The following is a 25,435-nucleotide window of genomic DNA, read 5'->3' as shown; positions in this document are numbered from 1 at the left end:
GTAGAGTATTTGTTTTTATTAAATCGTCATTTACTTTTAAAAATTCGATGACAAGTTTATTGTTCAGTTTTGTTTAATATTATGATAGACATGTTTTAAAATTACATACAGAACGTGACGTGACTCCAGATAACCGTTATCCGATATCGGATACAGTGACATCCCTAATTTGAAATATCCGAACGGCGCTTGCATATTCATGACCGGATTTAAATAATAATGATCGAGTTTGGTATTTATTTTGTCCAGAGCCGGTATGTTAATAAACTCTTGTGATATTTAAAAGAGACGACACAAAATGAGAAGGTAAGAAAGTAGCTCGAGTTTTTTGTATTTGCATTTTATATTTAGAGCCGGGGATGGTTTTAAATTGATGTTTTTTTTAATAAAGTTATTCTGATTTATATATATTGAATGAAGAATTTAGAATTCTCGAATTTAATTTCTTATTCTACACAGCTTTAATTATGTTCTTTTACGACCGTGACTTGAGAAAAAATATGCTTTATACTACACCAGTGTTTTATCAAGTAGTTTTTCTATGAATAATTTTCCACTCATCTAAACTTTCTTAACATAAAATAAAGTTAACATATTCTAGTTTTATCCGATGTCGTGTTAAGTTACGATAAGTTGAGGTGAATTCACGCGTTATTTAAGTTGCTTGTGGCGTAGCAGAGGCTCTATTCCATTAGTGCCGCCGCGTAGCACTAATAAGGCTTCCACGGCTCTAATTGAATTGCTAACCTAGGCTAGAGCCGGGGCGGGACCTAACTTCGTGTCAACTCGAAGTCACACTGATTTCATTACCGCCTTACAAAACGTTTTAACTACATTTACTTGAGACTGCTTTTAAGATGTGTTGATGGAAAGTTTCAGTTTTTGTTCTCAGTTTACTCCATTGCGTAAAATTGGTGTAAGTATTACGAAAATTTAAAAGGATAGCTTAACGTATGTTTCATTAAATACACAAAACAATTTAATAGCAAGACAAATTCAGATATGAAAATAATTACTTTTTACGTATTTTCTTGTCTTTTTTTTTTGTTGTCAATCTATCAATTGTTTCAAATATGGATCAAAAAACATTGTAGTAAATATCAAATTACTTTCATTGTCTTTTACTTACGAAAAAAAAAGTTTAGATGACATAAACACTTTGTCAATTCCTTAAGTTATCAATAAAAATCTCTCTACGTCCCCCTCTACTTTATAGCATTAACAGTTTTATTGCCATTACTATGAACGACCCTCCACATCCCCCTCTCCCGGTAAACACCCCCTCCCCCGTTCTAATATATTGTCAACACCAATACACAATAGTGCCTTCGTGAAATTATTATCCTCTGAATGGAATACGTGATGCGACGTCTAATGTTATATTTGGCGTTATTATGAACACGTCGGAGCGACTTAAGTTTTATTTATTCTTAAATATACTTTATATCTATTGCGTATAATGTTACGAATAAGTATGTAAGAGAAAAAAGTTATTTATACTCAAGGAAGTTAGTCTCTAGCTGGTATATTAATGGAATAAAAAATGCTACGAATATATGTTTTTTTTTTCATGTTAAAAATGCAAATTTTTGTAAGTCATCATTTCAAGTAAGGTCGAAGCTTGTGCTAGATAATGGTTCATGACGATAGTAGAATTGCAGAATTAGAACCCACGACAGTACTATCGGTAATCCGTACTCTTAACTACTAGGTTACTGTTGGCTAAATTTAAATATAACATCAAATTGTTTCAAAGATGTCATGTCCATTTAAAATCGTAATAACTGTTTACTATGTTACTTAGCATAAATACGAGATGTAGGGTGGCAATGGAGAGTTGGTCATCGTAAACTGATCTCTCACTACCCCCCTGGCAACACCCCAACACAAACAAAGTCATAAAACTTATTCGCCCTCATCACCTTGTCAATATTCATAACAATATTATAATATTACGTGATGTTTATCGCCATAATAATCCACATAGTGTTAGTGTTAGTTATTATACGTAGAGGGTCTACGAAAATTTGGAGATTAAAGAAAATATATCTTTAATAGATTGGTTCCTTGCTACGACAAATACACGAAGCATACGAGTTGACTCTCACTGCCATTTAGACTATACATAAAAAAGGGAATGGACTGACATACTGTACATAATAGCTAAAAACTGTAGTCCCCTTTTCAATATGGAATAATTTTAATGCAGATACTAAAAGTTTTTATGAGAGTTGAAATTAATTCATGATGTAAATTGTTTGAAGTGGCAATCTCTATAAATATTAACTAATTTAATAACATTTTACTTTAATGCATTAAAGTTGACAATAATAATAATTCTTCATGGAAATCATTCGTGTGTACCAATTGGCCGATGTTACGGGAGTCCATTGTGAGCTCGCAAAGTCAAGTTGAAACGACTGGACTAATATTAATTGAAATTTCATCGGAAAAACGATTTCATTTCAATTCCAATCGAGTCATCGAGCTCTCGTTATTGAGTTTTTGGGATGAAAATAAAACAAACATATGAGGAATTTTGAAATAATAAAATATTGTTATTTAATAACAATATTATTGATAGGATCATGGTACAGATAAATTTATGTATGTATATTTTAAAAGTGAACATGTTTCACGAAATTGCAATTTGTCTGTCATGTTGGTTCAGCAACAATTTGTGCGGCTGTCACAGATTGTTACCGACTGAAGTTTGTTACGTGTTTGTACGCGGATTTATGTGGACATGTTTGTTACATAAACAAAAGCGCAATTGCGAGAGCGCTTTTTTCGACGAATAAAACAAAACGTATTTTTGCCAGGTTTGTATATTATTTATTAATGTATATTTTATTAACATATATTTCTTCAACATAATGTTAATCTGTAGGATTTTTTTTGTTTAATGTTACATTAAAAAAGAATTGCACAGCAATCTAGCTACGATATTTCGTAGATTTATGCTACGAACATGCCACATTTCGTATAACACTTGTAGCGACGTAGCACTAAGTTAAGTCGGAAGAAGCTTTATCGATCGTTCTAATAATAGACGCCTGCATATACTTAACTAAGAATTGTTAAGTTGACGTGAACCCACTTGATTCACTTCTATACAAGAAACTCGGGGATATTAACAAAGTTACCAATAAAAATCAAAGTTTGAAACCAAGTTGCAACATTGAAGAAGTTTTAAACAAACGACATATAAATTATTGAAACATATTTGGCATTACGTTAGGAACTTTTTAACTGACTTTTAAAAGTTTATAAAAAGCATATAATGATTTAAAGGGATTTTTTATATAAAAGTTATATTACAAGTTCTTGAAAAAGACAAGTTTAAACGAATGCAAAAGTTTACAAAAGAAATGTAGCAGAGTTTAAATAACAAAGACAAAGGAAAATACCAAAAGAAATCCTAGGCACTAGAAATGAGGTCGACGTAACGACTTCCTCACAAAACTAGCCGACTTAAAGTCAGCTTTGATTACGACTATGCTGACAATAAGTTATCCAAATTTGTAAGATGTTAATATGTGTTATTATGTACTTAATGGTTTTTTAATATTAAAAAGGAGGTAGGTTATATAAATGTAAATAACAGTATAAATTTTAATCTCAGAGCTTATTGAAAATACATTAAAACTTGCCGCGCGACATTAAAAATTTAGTTGACTTTTTAAAGGTTGAAAATTTATTACTGCAAGGTTTTATAAAAAAATTATGATGCAGGCTGCCTATTGGCTTACGAAATCATTCAGATCGAAGACTGAGGGTCTTAATTAAAAAAACAAAATGACAAATTGGCAGCGACCTGGACCCTCCTGTGGGATTGGGCTAGTAATTATATTCTCCTTGTATAATATTTTTTAAAAAACGTCGGGCTTTCACTGTGGTTAGCTCTAATCATATTTTTTGGTAGTTTTTACAGTTGGTTGATATTTATAAATATTTATAGCTTACATGGACGGACGGATGGATGGATGAATGTTTGAAGGTATCTCCAGAACGACTCAACTGATATTGATAAAATTTTGCACAGATGTAGAACATAGTCTGAACGAATACATAGGCTTGTTATGTGTTTTTAATTCCGCAAAGACGGAGTGGCGTGCGATAGTTAGTCTTTAATAAATAGACTAGCATAAAGTTGGGTTCACACTACATTTTTCTGCAAGTATCGTTATCATCCTCACTTGAGATTGCCACTTAAATAATAGTCTGACATATTTCAGTGGAGCTCTCGGGGGGAATTATTTAACATGGCAACGTTGATAATATCACGGACTGCGGTCGGCCGCTAGCAACACACGCCCGTATACAGACGTACATTATGGTTGTCGTTTAAATATACGTATGATTCATGCGGTCAGCTAAATGCTAAAATAAATAACAAGAACGTGCACGAAACAATGTGATCGATCTCATGTTTTGTTTTAAGTAAACAAAGGCACGATTACATATTGCCATTATAGGAGTTTATGAGGGTCGGCACACATACCACTCTTTCATATTTCTCTACTAGTCTTTCTTTATCTCCGTAACCGTGGATTCATAAGTATTATTTGAAATGTAAAGCATCATTAAACGAGATCTAGGTTGATCAAAGTCGAATTACAAAACTGAAACGTTGTTAGTTAGAATTGGAACTTTCACAGCGGTGCAAGATAAAAATGAGATTCAAATTCAACTAGTGAGCGGATTTAAAAAGCAATTTAAACCACACCCCAGATGTTAACAAGCGGAAAAAGTAATAAAATGCCTCAGAGTAACCATCTCAATCCGAATTACTTTGCTCGACGCAGCGGTGCCGCAGCAGGGACGTAACGGGGACGCAGCGGGGAAGAGACCGTTTTTAATTTAGCGCAGAACGAGATAAAGTTTAGCCATATGTGACCGCTTACTTGAGTCAACCTTACATATTGTACAGCTAATATACTTGTATTTCTTTGTTAGACAAATGAAACTTGTTTTATTTAACTTACCGTAGTGCGTACAGTGAGATATTACGTGGCTTACAGGAAGTCAATGTAGGCTTCTAATAATTGTGATAACTTGAATTAACCACGTTTTAATTAACAAGTTATTACCACTAGGACACAACTGCATTTGATATGACTTTGTTTTACTATTGACGTTTACATTACTGAACATAATAATTACATAAGGACATGCGTCCGTACTATATGGTGCTTAAATATGCAACAATTTTATGTCTTAAAATATACACAATATTTTTTTTACTGCAATAGAATCAAAGTTTTTTTTAGAACGGTTTCGTAGTTCAAGCGTAGTACAGATTCAGTGAAAAATTCCTTAGAGTGTATTTAGTACGTGCTAACGACAGACGCGACTTAATTCTCGAAATGTACTAGCAAGGGAACTTTTATAGATCAATCTTTTAAGGATAAGATTAAAGACTGCGCCAAGCTCGTAAAAATGCTATTGGCCATTACGGACTCCAAGTTTGTGAAAAAATGGATTTGTGTAATACGTAATTTTGTCGATTAAGCAGTTTACTAAAAAAGTATCAAAAGGGAACTAACAGACTAAAATACTGCGACATTCAGAAGAATAAGAATCGAACGACGACCACAATCGTCAAAATGGATTCAGTCATAATAGCTACAGGGGGTTACAAAGAAAGTATTGACATATAAAACTAAACTAGAGAACACAGTCAGTATTAAAACCTTCTAATTTCAAACTATATCCACAACAATATAGACAGTAAAACGTGGGGTCCGACATAATTTTGACGCAGTGGTGTGTACTTTTGCTTACGTAACGAAATGGAAAGACCGCAGTAAAATTCAAATGACGTCAGCAAAACTTTTAATACACTTTGAAATTTCACGCATTACTCTATACCAAAATGTGAGCACAAACAAGCGTGAATTACTTCACGAGTGATGTGTTTGACAGCTTTTATATAACATACATAATCGCTTATTTACTCTCATGTCATATATGTGCAAACATATAGGTTTACTGCCGAAACATTCATACAAAGTTTCCCTTTCCCACATTATTTTTATAAGAAAAGCATGTAATGGGGAAGTGGATTTGACGGAGGAGGGAACGCGAAGGAAAGGGATATATCAGTTTTCTGCGCGTCCTCTCCTCCGTCGATTAAGGTAGGCAGCAAGTCGGCGTATTAAGACGCACCACAGACCTTAGTTGTGAGAATTAAGATAATTATAAAGAATCTCAAACATTTTCTTAAAAAAAAAGTGTTTTTTTATCTACTGTTGTTAATAATTCAATAGTGGTAATCTAAAGTGTATTTTATTTCCAAAGTTAGCTTAATTTTTTTTTATATTATAACAGTTTAAGTCCCTCACCGGTCGAAAAATCCCTTTTATTATGAGAGGGATTGAAAAATAATCTCTTATTCCGTCCACAACGTTTAAAGTACAAAGCTTTTATGAAACCGTTACCCTTGAATGATTATAACTTGAAGGGTTTTGTAAAATATATGGATAATTTTAGAAAAGTTATTGACACACTGAGGGATTTTTTGGGATATCTTTATTATTAATTTCAAACAGTACCTTAGTGTAGATTAATAATGCTATAGTCACTTTAAGAGTCTTCTAGGTAACCAATTATTTCGCTGAGTTTTTGTATGGTAGTTATTTTTTTATCATTTAACTTACGGTTGCTTCTGACTTAGTCGGCGGAGAAATAGTCTAAAAACTCCCGCATACATAAGCTACCTTCCAGTCAAGATCTGAAAACATCGCGGTTCAGCCGTTCCGGAGATTAACACGAACAAACGCGGACTTGCGGACCGACAGAGAGATGAAGAACGCCACAAATGTGATCTATTTTAAGATATTATTTCATACAGGAACTTCAATTTTATTAATTGTACATACATAGAGTAAATCAAGTAAATAAGTATAAAGATTGAGTTCAAATGTAAAATTAACGCTTTTAAAATAACAGTAATGAAAGCGACAACGATTATTTTGTTCGAAAGAATTGCCCAACATTTTACAACGATGTTAAATTAAATAGCAATTTGTTTCTACTTTATTTAAGCTCTATTCTCGTGTTAGAATCGATTGGTTTATTTTAGTACAACACGGATGTAGTTAACGAAGTGGGCTCTAGGCACGCGATGTTGCCAACTAAATTATGGGAAAAGCTTTTTTGTTTTTGCCTTAACAGGACATTAATATTGTAAGATGTACTAAAATCGTTCTAGATTAAAAATAAACATGAAAAGTAATACTTTTGACGTTTTTAAACTTAAGGTTAATTTAGCCCATGCATTGGGTTAAGTATAATTTTTTAATGAACGTAAATTTAAAGCAAGTAACCTCTGTGTGTGATTTACAATATGGTGGGACCTCTTTATTAATTCTTTATTATTTCCGCTATCGCTTATAACACGAACAGCATAAGATTGTAATCTATGTCGGTTGGTGACCCAAATATTGATTCTGTCGCTGTAGTGCAATAAAAACGTTGAGTCGTGACACGACTGTCGGAGGAGGCCTATATATTTGAATTTATTCTTGCGTATTCCCTTTCGTTCAGTGATACATCAAGTTTATAAAAAAATATGATTTATAAAAAAGTGGCCTATTTATTTAATAGCCCGCGCGGAATTAAAATGAAAACTCATTTAGTCTATATGTTCTTCCAGACTACGTTCCACACTTATGCCAAATTTCAGCGAGATTTCTAAGCCGTTCTGGAGATACCTAATATCAAACATCCATCCATCCAAACATTTGCATCTATCATATTAGTAAGATAAGTCACATTAAATTCAATACTTGGTTAAATTGCAGTATTTTTTGCTACTGTTTGCTTTTCACAACAAAACGTTTGAGCCAACCCACTTTTGTTGTTGATTAAAAATAACCGAGACTAAATTGATACGTAAGGTCGTACAACAAAGAAACGTTCTAGTTTTTCGGCAATTTCTTTGCCACGAATATATCTAGACAAAAAACAGTAAAGAGGTCACCGTAACAACTGTGACATGAAACTGTAGGCTCCACAGAAAAAACAAATATATCAACATATAGTATGTATCAATAATACCATGTTTCAAATGTCACAAAACGTATCAAGAGATAAATTACAATACGTAATTACTGTTAGAGCTCTGTGTTTATGTAACATTATTAGTAAATATATCACGTTACATAACACTCTAAAGGCCGCATTTAAAGTGGTAAAGTTACCCTTAGTGCAGATTTAGTAAGACAAAACTGTGTACAGTATGATTCTGAGTACAAGTAGTAAATGTCTTTAAATTTTATCTCATACTAGCTTTTACCCGCGACTCCGTCCGCGCGGAATAAAAAAAAAAATTATAGAAAACGGGGTAAAAATTATCCTATGTCCTATTCCTGGTTCTAAGCTACCTGCCCACCAATTTTCAGTCAAATCGATTCAGCCGTTCTTGAGTTATAAATAGTGTAACTAACACGACTTTCTTTTATATATATAAGATTTGTATCGACGTTTTGTATCTTACTACCGTAAGTTCGAAGGATGATCTTAATTGCACAGGTATGAGGCAATCTGATTAAACCTGTACCCTAGCACATTGAGCGTGTGCGCGGAGTAGGGGCAGCTCCTCCTACCCCTCCCCCTTAGGGAACAAATCCAATTATCAATTATGCCTCGGGTTCCGATAATTACATATTGCTAACCTTTAATCAAAGATATTAATTATTTTAGAAAATTATAACGTTAATTTTACTTTAACAAAAAGTACAGTAAATTTGTTTTCATGCATGATATATAATTTCTAAGTTTTACACACTAATAGATGTCGCCCGCGACATCGTTCGCCCGAAATTAAAATAAAAAACTTTATTAGTAGCCTATGTTTTTCCTGACTATGCTCTACATTTACGTCAAATTTTATCAAGATCTGTTCAGCCTTTCCGGAGATAACTACAAACAAACATCCATTCATCCATTCAAACATTCGCGTTTGTGAGTAAGATCGGACATGATCTTAGGGTTCGTGATTATTTCTTTAGCTTCTATTGAAATTGCTCAGAAAATTTAAGGTCTACTTAGTGAATAGAAAATAGAGTTTTACTTTAAAACTTTATAAATTATTAGAATTCATGGAATTCTATTTTAAAACGTAAATAACTCAACTGATAGTAGTCATAAACATTGCATCGTTGTATTGTGTTATGTTGAACCCATTACCCATTACCCATTAGTGATATTACTATGTATCCAATCCATTTAACTTACTTTATATCATAATAAATCAAACCCTAACAAAACGTCAGACTAATACCAATTTTATTACATAGCCGTTGTTTACACGGCTTAATTGAAAATCAGTTTGATTGGCCGCCGCTGACTCGTGTTTATTGAACATTAAATCAGATTGCATGCGGTGAGCGTACTGCTATTCAACTTTACTATCTCATTTGCATAAGAGTTACTGCTGTTGTAATAAATAAACGTCGGTCACTAGTTTATATATGCAAGTAGACATTTTACTTCTCTTGATAATTGAATCTAGGATTCAATGTATTACCGTGGGTTTCTGAGACCAATCTCAATTTAAAACATATTGTTATCTCTTTTGTGAAATAAATAATAATAAATAAATAAATAAATTTTATTTATTTCAAAACACAATTATTACAAACAAATTTATGATATGATATGTTTCATATATTGATTTTGTTATCAGAAACCAACAGTTAGTCAGGCATTTTAAATATACTCGTACATCATAATTTATATTTTTACTAGCTGTAGCATGCGACTCTGCCTGCGCGCCGTTAAGTAATACTTAAGAAGGATATGAAAAATAGACAGTAGCCGATTTTCAGACTTACTGAATGTCTATAAAATTTCATAAAACTCGGTGAAACCGTTTCGGAGGAGTATGGTTACTAACATTGACACTAGAATTTTATATCTAATATATAAAATTCTCGTGTCACAGTTTTCGTTCCCGTACTCCTCCGAATCGGCTTGATCGATTCTCATGAAATTGTGTGAGCATATTCAGTAGGTCTGAGAATCGGCCAACATCTATTTTTCATTTTTTTTTTAACTTCCCGCGGACGGAGTCGCGGGCGACAGCTAGTACTCGTATAAGATTGATATAATTGCTATTTTTGTAATTCAAGAAGTATTAATATTTAAATCTTATCTAGATATATTCTAGTCTTCATTCAATTAAAAAACAACATTTAATATCGAAAATGGAATAAAAGTAATCAAGAAAATTACTTTTTGAATGATAAAAATAAAAGTTCATTCATATTACTGGATCTTTTACCATTATTGCCTTAATACGTTATCCATCAAACCTCAATCAAATCACATTTCAGTATTTGACATTCCGCCTGTCAATCAAAATGACACCCTACTAAATGTGAATCATTAATCCTTTTAACATTCCACTCCTAAAAATGTCGATTAAAATGAAAAGATTTTTTTATAATTTGTTACCACAAGTGACGCATTTAATTAATTACAAATGAAACTTTAATAATCCACGCTAACTATCTAGGACTATTTAAGTGCCATTAAGCAAGTCTCAGAGCATTTTTCATTAAATTAAAAATTTAAACTAATTCCATTTTTAATTTCATCAGAATAATTTTCAAATTAATTTAATAATAATCATCTATTTATAATTAGCTGTCGCCCGCAACTCCGTCCGCGTGGAATTAAAAAAAAAACGTAATAAGTCAAATTCCGTTAAGATCCGTTCAGCCGTTCCGGAGATACCTTCAAACATCCATCCATCCATCTAAACATTCGCATTTATTATATTAGTATGATAATGGACTTCTGAAATTACTCAATCACAACCTTATTGTAATTCATTGATTAATAACTATCCGTTAACTACCTTTTAATAGTTTCCAAATATTATTTACTAAAAACAGGAGCTTAACTAAACTTTTAATGCTTTTATTAACTGGTAGTACCTTTCGGTAGGCTTTATATTAAATATCACAAGAGTAAAATGTTTTTAATCCTCGACGTCTAAAAGCATAGCGCTGTAGTTTGTTTGGTCAGCTCCCCATTCCCCCGGCTCTCCGCCTCTAGACTTTAGGAGAGGGATAGATATGTCGAGGTAATGGGAAACATTGCTTTTGTGAGAGCTTTTTTTCATTCGGTCGTTAAAAAGTTTGCTCTCCGACTTGAGACGCTCGGCTTTGTTCGGAGTTCGGAAGAATGAAGGCTTTTTAAGTGTAAGTATATTGGATCATATTCTCGTTGCTTTTTAAATGAAATGTGGCTTTTATTCGTCCGATTTGAAATATTTGAATTGTAACTATTGTTGTTGAGCGCTTTTAAAATGCCTCCTAATGTTTGATTGTGGAAAAGTTGGAGTAGTTCCATGTAGGTTATATTGATTTATATAGCTGTCGACCGCAACCCTGTCCGCGTGACGTTAGAAAAAAAACCTTATAAGTAGCCTATGTGTTCTTCCAGATTATTTTCTACAACTGTGCCAAATTTCATTAGCCTGATTTTCGTTCAGCCGTTCCGGAGATCTTTCAAACAAACATCCATCCATCCATCTAATCTTTCGCATTTATAATATTAAGTAAGATAATTGTTAGAAGTGATCTTGGCTACAAGATAAATAAGTTTTTTAAACGCAAATTCAAATTTTTTTAATCAAAATGATAAATATAGCGATAACATTCATTCTTAAAAGTGATATTAAATATTTTTATACGTGAAAAAATAGGGCATTCGAAAATATACAAACATTTCGGGAACAGTAGTTAGTTATTGTTTAAAAACTGAGAACGCAACAACAGCGGAGTTGATTCACTGGAGTTTACTTCACATGATTCATAAACAAATATCTGCAACAAAAGACTTTGAAGAAAACGTGCTTTTTTGAGATACAAACGAATAATGAACTGGAAGCTAGACCTAGTTTTATAGCCTTGAAAGTATATTTATATATTTCTTAATATATCATATAAGGGTTGTTATAGATTGTGAAAATTGTGAGTATCTCACGTAGCAAAAGCACTACGGCGTAGAACTTGAGTAGTAATGCTACGACAAATAATGTAGAATGAGAGTGGATTTACTTAAAGTGGGTACGAAATAATGACATATAAACATATAAAAGCCCAAGTTCTCATAGAACTACAGATTTTAAAAATATGTAGGAAAAATAATCGTATTTCTTCCAAATATTAAGATTAAATGAATGAATTTGTATTAAATTCAACACTAAAATATTAAATAATTAATTAAAATATGTATATTTAACACATAGTACTCTATTTATATCCCAGAGTCGAGATTATTGTGGCAATAAAGATTCTCTTTACAGCATAACATTGTATTTTTTTACGGTTATACTTCTGGCGGGTTGCCAGGGGATGCTACTAGTTTCCAGTAGCTGCCAGTAGCTGCCAGTAGCTGACACTAGCTTCCAATTGATACCACTAAATTTACTCCCTTGGGATTAAATTGGGTCCACAGGAGTAATTTTGTTATACTCGAATACATCAATTGACTTTTTTTATATCATAAGGTGGCAAACGAGCAAACGGCCACCTGGATTCGCCGCAATAGCGAGGCGACCGTTGCCCATACACATCCGCAAATACAGATGCGTTGCCTACCTTTAATCTACGAAGAAGGGGACGCACAGAAAGAGGACAATTCTCCTTCCCATGCGTTCCCTCTTCCGCCAAATCCACTTCCCCTTCCCATCCTTTCCTAGTAAGAAACGGGTGGGAAGGGAAAGAGGATTCAAATTAGGCCTCCAGTACCACACTCATCAGACGAAACGCGGAATTACTTCCACTTCACGCCTGTCTTCTGCGTGGTTGTGGTATTGCACCGGTAAACCCGGCCAATTCGTGCACCCAACAAATATTGCTGTTGCGGGATCTACCACTGTTAACTGTGTAAACTTATGCATAGTTGAATGTAAAACGCTTTTGCATCGAGACGCATGTATTGCCAATCATTTTACTTTGATATATATTGTCTTGATAATTAAAATATACAAATAATTATTCTTTACTTTTTTAGCGACCAATATATTTAAATTAATGGTAATACAGCAAAATTCACTTCACTCTAAAATGTATGAATTCTCGGTACGTCTACGAATTCATTTGTAAAGTGTCTAATTCTCTTAAGAACGGTTGTCTAAGTTAACGCGTCGGAGCGCTTTATCTCGAATTAGACTGAATTAGAGATGACGTCATCTATCTGTACGAACAATACAGATAGGTAATTGATATACCAGACTTTAAACCGTTGAATCAGAACCAGATATAAGATATATGTATCTAAGATATTATTGAATTTTTATTAGAAATGTTATTATTGATCTTAATAACTTAGTTCTTAGTTCTTAACTTTAAGTTAACTTCATGCATTATTTATTTTCGTTACTCATTCATAATTAGCAATAGAGCGAATTTTATAATTATCATATTACTTATATTATAAAATATCGGTGGCTCAGGAGTTAGGCGGTTGATTTTCAATTTACATATGTACATTTATCAGACGTTCTGACGGTGAAGGAAGTTATCGTGATGCAACCTGCACTTATTGACAGAGGTTTGAAAGATATGTGTGTATGATCAGGAAAAAATGACGGCGACGTAGCTCGCTACCCGTGCCGTTCCGTCTCTCGCCACCGTTTGGCAACGCCAAAAGAAGGTCCGTGATTTTTACCTACCCCACAAGCGTGAGTTGTGTGTGTGTGTTTAATGGCGAAACATTATTCATCCTGTGTAACTTTTAGTAAGCATTAGAATTTATATAGTTTAATGTAAGAGACATGGCTTTAAGGCTTAAACGAATAAATTCGATTAAGTACAACACGTAGGGCGCTAGCGCGAGCTGGGCTGCAGCCCATTTGGCCCGCTGCCAAACTCCGCCAAACTCGGTCAAACGCGTAACGCTGTCAGGTCGCATTCTTAAAATTCGTATAAAATTTCATAGAAGCTTCGGTTAAATAACTCTTTATTTAAGTCAACCCGGAGTTCAACTTAATAATTGTACTCAGATTTATTAAGTAGTCGCTGAGGATAGACATTAATACTACTGAATGCGGTAGTGATGTCACGGATAATAATAACAAATATAGAGTACCGCAAATGCCTCCAAAAAGAAACTTTTAGAATGCAAAGAACGGGTTAAAATGAAATTTCTGACGAATACGATTCGAGTCTCAATTTTTTATGTACTCGAATGTACAATTAAAATAATACATTATTTAATGATCTTTACGAAATAAGTACTTCAGTCAATTAATTTGGCAAACATGTACCTCTCGAGGTAAGAGCAACGAGTTAATATTTAATGAAACAAGAGCTTTGAGATTATTTGTTAAGAAAATACGACTATTAATGACAACTTTGTTTAATCTATTGGAGTTGAATTGCTTTGCAAATACAACATACCTTATGTATTTAATAGTAAATAAAGACAATGGAGTCGAAGCCGGACGAGTGACTCATTGTCCAGTCCCAACGGAAGACCTTCATAAACGACAAACTCGGTTTAGAGAGAAATCTCTATTAGTGAGGGAAAAATCGCGGTCCTTTGGACTCTCGCTTATCCAGGTTCGACTGTTTACAATTATTGCTATAAGTAGTAATATTGTGTCGAATTCCTAGACTTGAAAATATGATAATTCAGAAGTATAATTATATTTGCAGTTTAATAAATAAAAAAAATCCGCAGTAATAAATTGTAGAGTAGGTAAGGATAAATATTTTTACGTTGAAAATGTAAAAAGCTTAAATTATGAGCCTTGCATATAAATAAACTTGTCCATAAAAACAGGACGACTTTAAACGGCTTTCATTTATCATTTCCAAGACATTTTCGCAAAAGAAAATTTTAAACTAAATATAAAACATTTTTTTTAAAAGAAAATTCAGTAGCGTTTATTAAAATAAATCTCTAGCTTTCCACCGAGTGAAAACTGCATCCGTCGACTAAACTACTCTAAAGCCTGCAGCCTGAAAAAAAATACATAAAATTTAACAACTCACCCAGAAAGTTCATCTTGCTTCACGTAGCACCACCGCTTAACAAACCCTACAACCTACTAACAAATCTCCATAACAAAGTCCGATATAAAAATATATAATTTATTTTTTAATTGAGCACCAATTCTTTAACTACATTAGAGAGTTCATGATACGTATCGTTACTGCTAGGAGCAAGGAGTTAGCGTATATTACATGATTGTCACGGGAACACCGTCCATCGCGAGCGGCAGACGGCCAATGCTGTTTTGCCGATGCGTCGCCTCTATTTAAGCTGTGGCGGGTAAGCTCTGCGACACGCACACTACGCCCCTCTCTGTTTCCACGCGCCATCTCACTCACACATGCGCACTCTAAGTGGGTGCACAGGGGAAATGGGGGCGCCATTGTCAATCTTAAATGGAAAAGGAAAAGTTGATTCGCGTCAATTTTTTTTTACTTCCCTTTAATGACGCCTGTAATTGTCGATATCGGTGGAACTTTGAAATTCAAAAAACCTCTGGAGACAGTCCGATGTTGTGGCCATTAGCGAAAATTGAGAATTCCAGTGAATAGAAATGAAAATGCGTAATTTTTCGAAGGAAAAAAACTTAAAATACCATTCTATGTACAATACGATGAAGCTTCGATAAATAAAAGGAGTAAGCAAGAAAAATGGCATACATATTTTACTCTATTTTAACGCACACTTTGGCGGCCGCTGGGCCGACTTGCGCGGTGCGCGTGTGTTACGTAAGAACAAAGGGGTCGCCGACAGGGGGCGTGGCTGTGTGCGTGTGTGAGTGTGGTAAATCTTTTATAGGTCGATGCATTAAGTGATTTAGTATTATAGCTTGCATTTGACACAGACTTTCGAAATATACGCATTACGGGTTTGCTGAAACTATTTTTTTATTCAGGTTTCAGTTCAACTTTTTTTTTAAACAATAACTGAAGGTTTTGTAAATTTTTGTCATTTAGTAACAAGATAGCTTACTTATATTATAAATATATGGATGAATGTTTGTTAGAAGGTATCACTAGAACAGCTGAACTGAACTCGTTGAAATTAGGCATAGATGTAAAATATACCTGATGCCTAAAAGTATAAACAGGGTATTTATTATTATTATACTTATTTATGCGCGGACGGAGTCGCGGGCAACAGCTAGTAAAATATATAGTAAATACATCATTAATATCTTAAGGACACATTGAAATAAATGCCTTAATGTAACAAAAGTTTGCGATATTTCTCACTGAAAGTGATTGAAAGATTCAAACAAACAATAAAACATAAGAAGTAGGAATTTCAACTTGTACTAAACATAAAATGCATAAGTGATTTTCATTAAAATGTACCGCATTTAATATAATATTCAAATGAAGTATCTCTAACAATATGAGATAGTTGAGAGCGCGTGACTTTGCTCGCGGAATGCTAATGTCAGAGAAAGGGTGGGAAATACGAGCGTCTGTATTTGTGTGAGAGAGAGAGAAAAGGTTTCGCTATGCGAGCAATTTGAGGGTAAAATTGTTTTCATTGTACGCATATAAAATATTTTACATATTCATTATGCCTTTGTATGATTCTTTTTTAGTTTAATTTCTTACTACAATCACGTAACGATATTGTTTTGTTGATGATAGTTTAATGTTGAAATGAAACAGATTATCAGGATTTTAAATAATCATTGTGAACACAACCTGACGGCTATCCTAAAGGCACTCAATATTTCGACCAAACCATGGAAATATATTAAGGAAGGCCGCCCAATTCTTAGTTTAAAATGAGAGTACATCATAATATTGAGCTTTTTAAATATCTTGTCAAATGAAAATAACGTTTGCAATTTAATTGAGTGCTTTTTTCGATTCCATCAGGGAAGAGAACTGGATTTAAGTTTTTTATAAGTTCATAACAAATGATATTCATTTTGTCATTTTAAAAATTTAACTTTAACACTCTATTTACCGCATTCAAATTCACTAAGGGCGTACCTTAGAAGACTATAAGTTTGAAAGTCCGATGCATAACTTAGTTTAACCTAAGTTATAAGATCAATAACAGTAATAACAATCTTCGGGTATAATTCTGGAGTTTATTGCAACGATCTTAAAACCGGCTTTCGCCTTTCCCGGTTTTACGTCTCATAAAACTTTACATCAGGAACTAGTGGGTAGTTAGCTAAAGAGTTATTCCTATAAACTGGAGGCACATTCGATCCCACTTAAAAATAGAGCCTAATAAGTTCTTGGGGGAACTGTACATTACCGTAAAAATAAAAGTTGAAACCTCTTATGCTACGTTTTCTATTCTCACAAATTGTCACTTCAAACACTTAGGGTATACCTATTGCGTTCTTTCCTCTGGCATGTGTATACTCTATCCCTTTCCGGCACATAATCATCGTTGTAAGGGCTTAAGTGATTCCAACAAAGGGCCGGATTTGGGGACGCGTGATGGTAATGTTAAAGATACGAGTATTTTAGGAATATAACCTACATTCCTGACTATAAAGTTTTCAGAGAGTTGTAACCAATTTTTCTAAGCCTAATAAAATTTGAAGCTTACATAATAGAGAATGCCAACTTTTTCTTCTACTATTTATTTACTTATAACAACTGTTATATTATTACCTGTAACTAAACAATAAAATTACTGTACATAGAAAGAAACTAAATTAGTAAATTAGTATGGATAAAAGTCAAAGTGACGAAGTTGCTACGGCGTAGCACGTGCTACGCATATTTATAACTTATAAAAGAAGCATTATTACCTTATTTAAATGATAGTTATCCACAAAATATGCTGCTTTGTAAAACTAGGCATTGTCCATTGCATAGACTTCGCCTTATCTATAGATAACTTAATATTAAAACATTTGTAAAAATAACTAATCAAGTACTTTTTATTTTATTTGTTGCGCCTTAAAAATTGTAGTTGTATTGAAATTCAATGGAAGTAACATTTAGTTACAATAAAAATCCCTTTCAAGTTCAGCTAGACAGTCTTTATCGTCCCTTTAACTTTAACTGCATGACATTGTATGCAAGTCTGATGATATTGTCTAAGGAGTTCCAGCTCGGCGTAAAACCTCTTTGTTCGAGCGGCAGGCTTGTAGCAGGCTGTAGCGGACTGTAGCAGCCTGTATAAACCTCCGCCGCCACTCACACTTGATTTCATTTACAATTCATTTGATATACTTAGCACGGGGTCTTGATGGACAATAGGGTTGCCAAATATATATGAAAAAATATATATTGTTGCTCGTTCAATTCAATGTAAGGCTTGCAATGGTTTTGTATGTTATCATTATTTTATAGTTCGTATAATATAATTATTACTTCTACATTTTTAATATAAAATAGGATTTTTACAATAGATAACCATCTAGAAATAAAGTGACAAAGCCAAATTTAGAAACAGTAATAGTTTCTTTATAAAGTATACCATAAAACTGTAAACATTTTTGGGATAGTATGGGCTCTCTTCGCTAGCTCTGATTATAGCAAAAACACACTTAGTTTTAGTAGAGTCTATTGGTGTTAGAAAAGACTTTCCTGTCTTTGATGGAAAGTGTTATGTAGGTGTGTTGTTTCTTGAAAACATTGAAGCATTAAAATCAATTCTTAAATATCCGCATAATTCATGTTTGAAAATAGTTCTGAACTTTAATTCATATTTTTAAATTTTATCCAATTACTGTAAAGTATGACACAATTGTGTTTGCAACTGAATTAAAACAAAATTAAAAGAAAAACAATGATGTGTCAACCCTGTTCTGGCATATGTATGTATGTAGAAGGCAAGTGGTCCGGAGAGAATACGTTTTCTTATTGCGACCCCCCGCGGACGCACACACCCCGCACTCCCCGCGCACAACATCACCGCCCCGATGTGTCAACTGCTAATGCACTGTTTGTTTTTGTAATTAAAATGTATTCATTCCTCGCCAAATACGAAAGTAGCCAAATATAAATTGAAACTAATTTAACTCAGAGTGGTAAGTGGCCAAAAATACTGTGAATTTAATATAAGAAATCTATTATAAGGAACCCAATTACGCCTTAGTAAGGTAGTTAATGTAATATACTTTTCAGGAGGTAATTTTGGGGGCATTGTATTGAATTTGATTTTCTTATATGCGACTACACACAACTATCAATATGTACATATTATTTATATGTTTCTCAGTACAATAATACAATATCCATACTAAATGTATACTAAACATCAGTTTAATTTGCTTCATAAAAACTCCTTTGACAAATAAAACCTCACAATTATTGAAAGAAACCTAAATAGGATTGCATTTGAACAAATATTTGTCTAGTTTAAACAAACCTTTTAGAAATAAAAAGGCTTACGTGCTTTGATAAAAGGAGTTAAGGCGAAGTGCAGATTGAAAACTAAAGGGGGCGCTGTCGAGTTTTGTATTAGCGTGCATTCACACCGCAAATCAATTTTGTTCTCTGTTATCTGGAGAGGTTCCCCAGGTCACTTGTTAGCGCTGTAATTGACGGGCTTTTATCTGAGAGTGGATGCTGATTTATTTCCCTATTTCGCTGATAAATAATTAATTGACATATTTCTATATATTACTTGTTTGTATGCTGAGAACAAAGTGTAAAGTGTGTTTTCCATTGCCTTCAATTTAAAAGCCATATTAATTTATTTATTAATTTCTTAATAAAATTAGGACATTGAAAGATATCATATATCATAAGTTGGGTCCATGAGATAAAAATTAGGTTTTACTTTCAAGTTGTAGACTTCGAATTTAACATACAAATTACAAAATTAAAAAATGAAAAGTATTTAAAACATAGAAGTTAACTAACTAAATATTTAAATCAAGGAAATCTTGAAAAACTGTAAACCTGAAATTTAAAGGATATGTTTAAAATATCTCCCTTGACATGTAATAGGAAGATATCAGACGTCACCGCAGAGCCTGGCAGGAGACAAAGCGTCCCTCTCCTTTCCTCTGTCCCCTGCCTTGCGCATGACGTTACAGCTATCTTGACAAGGGAAGCAGAATTGGAATGAAATTTCCAACATAAGGGTCTTTAAACCCGTTCATTTTAAACGTTGGTTTTGACATTGGATAGGATAAAGAAGAAATGAAAATAATTCGTGGTACAGAGTCTGCTTGAGATATAAAGAGAAAATTAAACATCTAAACTGAAAGAAGAAGTTCCGATGCTAAGAAGAATCTGACAAACAAATAAATAGATAAGAATCAATTATTTCAAAATATAAAAATAATAATCATTTGGAATCTCATCATTATTCATATGTAGGTATTTTTTTTAGTTGAAATTGTTTATCTTATATTTTCGAACCATGTGCTTTTGTTTTCGAAGCTTAATTAAATACCCGCCAGCATATAGAAAACTTAATTCATACATTTTTATTCAGATGTGCGAGTATTTCTCTATTGCAATTGTAGAAGAAACACAATTCGAAATATGAAAATCGATTTCACCGGAAACGATAAAGTATCAGAATTTTTCAGCGAAAACTTTTTATTGTGTAATCGGAATTCATCCGTTAACCTAGATCTGATACCGGATGTGAATTCGTACAGATAAGATAGTTCAGTAAATCATCCACTGTTTTATTTTCCGAATATCAGTTGGAGTCCATTTCTGATTTAATTTACTATTAGGTCAATCTTTATATCACAAATGTAAAATGAAACAATTGATGGTTGTACTTGGTATGGTCCGTTGTAAATTATTTTATGTATCCAATATTTCCAATTATGTCATCTTATATATAAAATTCTCGTGTCGCGGGGTTCGAACTTGAACTTCTCCGAAACGGCTTGACCAATTCTCATGAAATTTTGTGAGCACATTCAGTAGGTCTGAGAATCGGCCAACATCTATTTTTCATAACCCCCCCCCCCTTTAGTTTTTTTTTAACTGCGCGCGGACGGAGTCGCGGGCGACAGCTAGTATGTCTATAATAATTGCCATAGTGTTTCGAACACTAACTATATAAAACAAAATTATAAGAGATCTTACAAATTTTTGCACCAGAAGTGACTATTTAAAGAGACTTTTTTCATATTCTGCCTAATTTATATGTTGTTTAAGAGTTGCAAAAGCGCTCTTAATGCTTTAGATCCGTCGATTATTCTTCAAACAAATGTTTTACGTTATATCCCATTACAGTAATCAATAAGGTGCTGGCATTTACATAGGGATTCGATTTTTCCATCGGTCGAGAACCGCTGTCCGTCAAAGCCTTGATTTATATCATGTTTGCGAATACCGCGTTAGCATTCCTTATTCAAATACACAACACAGGTTTTGTGTTTTGTTCATAGTCATTTGTTTATTTAAACATTAGCTGTCGCCCGCGACTCCGTCCGCGCGAAAATAAGAAACAACTTAATTAGTAGCCTATGTGTTCTTTCAGACTATGTTCTATATCCATGTATTTCGAATTTGGAACCCGTACATTGCGTTGTAAGTTATAGAACAGTTCATTCTTAATGCCGTGGTTCATTGCAATGAACTACATTATAAATGTCAAATGTTTAATTACACACTAAACAGTAAAAATCTAATCGTAATATTCTACAGTTGAAAAAATAGTTTGAAAACATATTGTCGTTTGTTTTTATTCCTAGACAATATTTTTTTCAACGTGTGTTTCGACAGCGATAAAATGTAAAGAAGTGAGAGGTGTGTCAGGACCTCGCCAAATGGAGGTTTGTAATCTCTGCCTACCCCTTTAGATTACAGGCGTGAGATATGTTGTTCTTGTTGTATACATAAATATGTTGGACATCAATCTTCTTAATCATAACATTTGTTCTATACCTTTATATGAACCCAACGACCCTTGAAGACAATGCCTCACAAGTGACTCGGGAATTAATATGAAGGAAACAATCGTACGCCACATTTATTTTGAGACATCTAAAATTGTACTCTATTCTTGAACAGATAAAGCTCACATTACTAGTTCAATGAGGCGTGTGTTGTGCTATTTATACACGAACGAGTTAAACATACATCATGATGACGTCACAATATTGTGTATAAGAAAATTAAATACATAAGTTGATGAGAATGAGTTAACAAGATTAAATCTAATAAGACTATTGAATATACCAGCAATTTTATAACAACCAAGCTCATGTATATAACCGTTTATGTAAAATATTAAATAAAATCATTACGTTTCCCTACAGGTACAGAATCTCCTCTTCCATACGTCTCTATCAGTTAATTAAAATAAAAAAGATATACGTCTGATCTCTTTTCTTTCACATCAATAGTACCCTTTTCTGTGATGTCGAGTCTATTTCAGTTACGTTTTTTTGTGATAAGATATGCCATCGCTGACTTTTTGAGTTCTACATTTCTCTCATACACCATCTTACTAATATTTTAACTGTGAATTTCTGGATGTATGGATGGATGTTTGTTGTAATTGAACTGAATGTATCTACACAATGGCTAAAGGGATCTCGCTGAAATTTGGCATAGATGTAGAATATAGTTTGGAAGAACACATAGGCTACTAATTAAGTTTTTTTTTGATCACACGTAGAGGGACTCATGGACGACAGTTAGTTTTTATATAACTCTAACGGCCTACTGAAGAGACTTTGTATTGTATGGTTTATAATAATTGTAATTATAAAATAAAACATATTATCACAATGTTCTTAATGTAATTAACACAATCAATAAGGACCTTTACTTATTTCTACTAGCGATCACTCGTACCGTCGTAATTGATGATGCCCGGTACAGACCGCTCAGAAATGATTGAGTGACTCGTTCATATTAAATCACACCCTAAAGGGTTAATGGACGTTACCTACTGATGTATGGACTTTATTAAGTAATATTATGATTTAATATTATAGTAATTATCTTATTTACTATACAATAAAGTGAATCGACATATCAGCGCCAAAAAACTAATGAAATTTGAACATTGTAAGAAGAAATTAGTCCGAAATACTTAATGACGGTCAAACGGAAATTGTGACTGCGGCCATCTTGTGACCGGAATTGCGACACCTTGGAGGATTCGTCCATTGACTTCGGATTCAATGGAGAAACGAAATCAATTGACCGGTTTGCAATCTCTTAGTGTAGGCAATTGTGAAAGATTTAAAGGTTAGATCACAGTTTGCAAGTAGTTGGAACGATTTATATATTTGGGACACCAGTATATAAGGAGATTGATTATTATCATATACGAGGATAAAGTTTACTTAGTTGTATGGATAAAAAAAGAAGTCAAATGCGTGTGATAGAATCGCTTTACAATTATAATCTTAACATATTCAATGCTACTATGATTTTAATGTATGGAAGGTCAACTCGCTATGCCAGTCAGTGGTACTAAAAATATTAGCTTATACCTTTTGATTAGATGTGTGAAAGATCCTCTTTTCTAGAATAAAAGATAATAAAAACACATACCTAAGCTAATAAAACATATATGAAAGAAAATACACGAAAAATAATACTTATATATTGAATTTACTAAATACATGAAATATAGTGTTGCCAGACCGCATCCCTTTCAAATTAAATAGCCAATCCTTTTACACGGTAGCACTAGAGTCTAATCAGTATACTGACCTTACAATATATCTAAACGAGGAACCAAAGCGCATCATCCATATTAATCCGAGGCGAGCGGCGTCGGGCTCATACATATGTATGTGTGATTGTGAAGCAGCGACCGCCTAGTTACCGCCCGCAGTCTATGATTGATTGCTAACACTGCTCTACATAGCTTAGCTCAATATTACATAGCTTTTTTGACGTTTTAATAAATAAAAAAAAACTTTTTGTTTATTGATGTATTGTTTTGTGTTAAATTTTTATCTTTATAAAATGTTAGCAGATCTATCGTTAGGACACTAAATTATATTTGAACTTATAATAAACTTGGGATATTTCAGAACTTTTAACAATCGTTCTTTTTAGAGTTTAAATTTAACAGTTGTCTTCGGGTTTATTAAATTTAAACAACTTCGTTTTCGTCTCCGGCAGCGGCCGATGAAAAGTTTTACTTGGGTTGATTCCGATAAATTTTATATCTACAATTCTTAGTAAATTAATATCGTAAAATAGAGATCCGGGTTTTTATTGAATTATGCATTTTGAAGCGAAGCCAAGAATTTTTTAGAAGTTTAGTACAAAAACAAATATTCGCACTTTTAGCACTAAATATAAATATTTTCTTACAAAAGCAATTTGAATATTGCAGATCTTTATGAATTTAAATTTTTGTATTAAAACGTCTTTTGTATCGTCGTCTGTTAAACCTCAGGGAAATATCTAACGGAACTTTTTAATACTTTGAGGATTAACTTAATTCCTCACCGAAAAATGTATCAAGACGTTTAAATCTCTCTTTTATTACAACCATAATTAAACTAATTATACAAAGGTAAACTACTAATAATAAGTTAAAAAACACACACAGTTTAAATAAAATTAATCGTACATTAATAGTGAAGTGATATTTCTTTTATAATTTCTTTTATAATCTATATATATAAAAGAAAGTTGTGTTAGTTACACCATTTATAACTCAAGAACGACTGAATCGATTTGACTGAAAATTGGTAGGCAGGTAGCTTAGAACCAGGAAACGGACATAGGATAATTTTTACCCCGTTTTCTATTTTTTTTTATTCCGCGCGGACGGAATCGTGGGTAAAAGCTAGTTAGTAATAACGCACGGTAAGAGGTAAAATTGTGAAAATAGAAATCACCATAAATAACTTATTGATCTAAATAAGATTATAAAGTTAAAGTGAAATCGTGTTCCTTACTGGGGTTAAGAGGCTGAGGGTTGGGGGTGGGAATTTCCTTCCCCTTCAATTCTTTCGCGCTCATCGCCGCACTCGGAGCACTATTAGGAAAATTCTGACTTATTGCTCGAGTACTACTGTTCTCTTGTCTTGGGGTTGTGGTACAAGTCATAAGGGAAAGGATTTAAAAATTATAGATATATTGCTTATTCAATATATTTACAAATAATTCATGATTTTTGTAATAAAACTTAGAGTATTATGACTTAAAAATAAGAAACAACTAAAATAATTGACACAAATCGGGATAAGTACAATAATCTTTGTATAGTTGCTGTAGATTTGTGAGAGTGCGTATACATTTCAAGAAGTATGGCCAACGTAAAGATAAAATTAAAAAAATATTATAATCAAAATTGGCTTAATGACATATTCGGTTTATCTTCAATTGTCTTTTTGTGAATCGCTAAGTCTGATATATTTTAAACATTTCAAAATCCGTCTCAGCTTGTGCCTAGCACCGTATAATCGCCGCTCTGAGCGTAATGCAGTCTGAAAGGGTGGATCGCTGTCGCGCGTGACTTGTCCGCAATCCGCACTCTACCTCGTGCGATACTTTATTATAGAAAT

At 33.2% G+C, this 25,435-nt stretch overlaps 1 protein-coding gene across 3 annotated transcripts in view; it reads right to left on the bottom strand.

Moving 5' to 3' along the window:
* Positions 1 to 25,435, bottom strand: part of LOC106716227 (complexin) — a 145,844-nt gene that overhangs the window by 22,091 nt on the left and 98,318 nt on the right. The window contains exon 1 of one of the 3 annotated variants that reach the window (XM_014509708.2): positions 15,021 to 15,266. The exons of the other annotated variants lie outside the window; for them this stretch is intronic. Within the exon in view, the coding sequence (XP_014365194.1) occupies positions 15,021 to 15,033 (13 nt within the window). The 5' untranslated portion in view covers positions 15,034 to 15,266. Of the gene's footprint in view, positions 1 to 15,020; positions 15,267 to 25,435 lie in introns of those variants that run through there. 3 annotated transcript variants of the gene reach the window in all.

The sequence above is a fragment of the Papilio machaon genome, chromosome 24, assembly GCF_912999745.1.
Source record: "Papilio machaon chromosome 24, ilPapMach1.1, whole genome shotgun sequence".
Taxonomy (NCBI): domain Eukaryota; kingdom Metazoa; phylum Arthropoda; class Insecta; order Lepidoptera; family Papilionidae; genus Papilio; species Papilio machaon.
The sequence above is the reverse complement of the archived record's forward strand: the minus strand, read 5'-3'. Positions and strand labels throughout refer to the sequence as shown.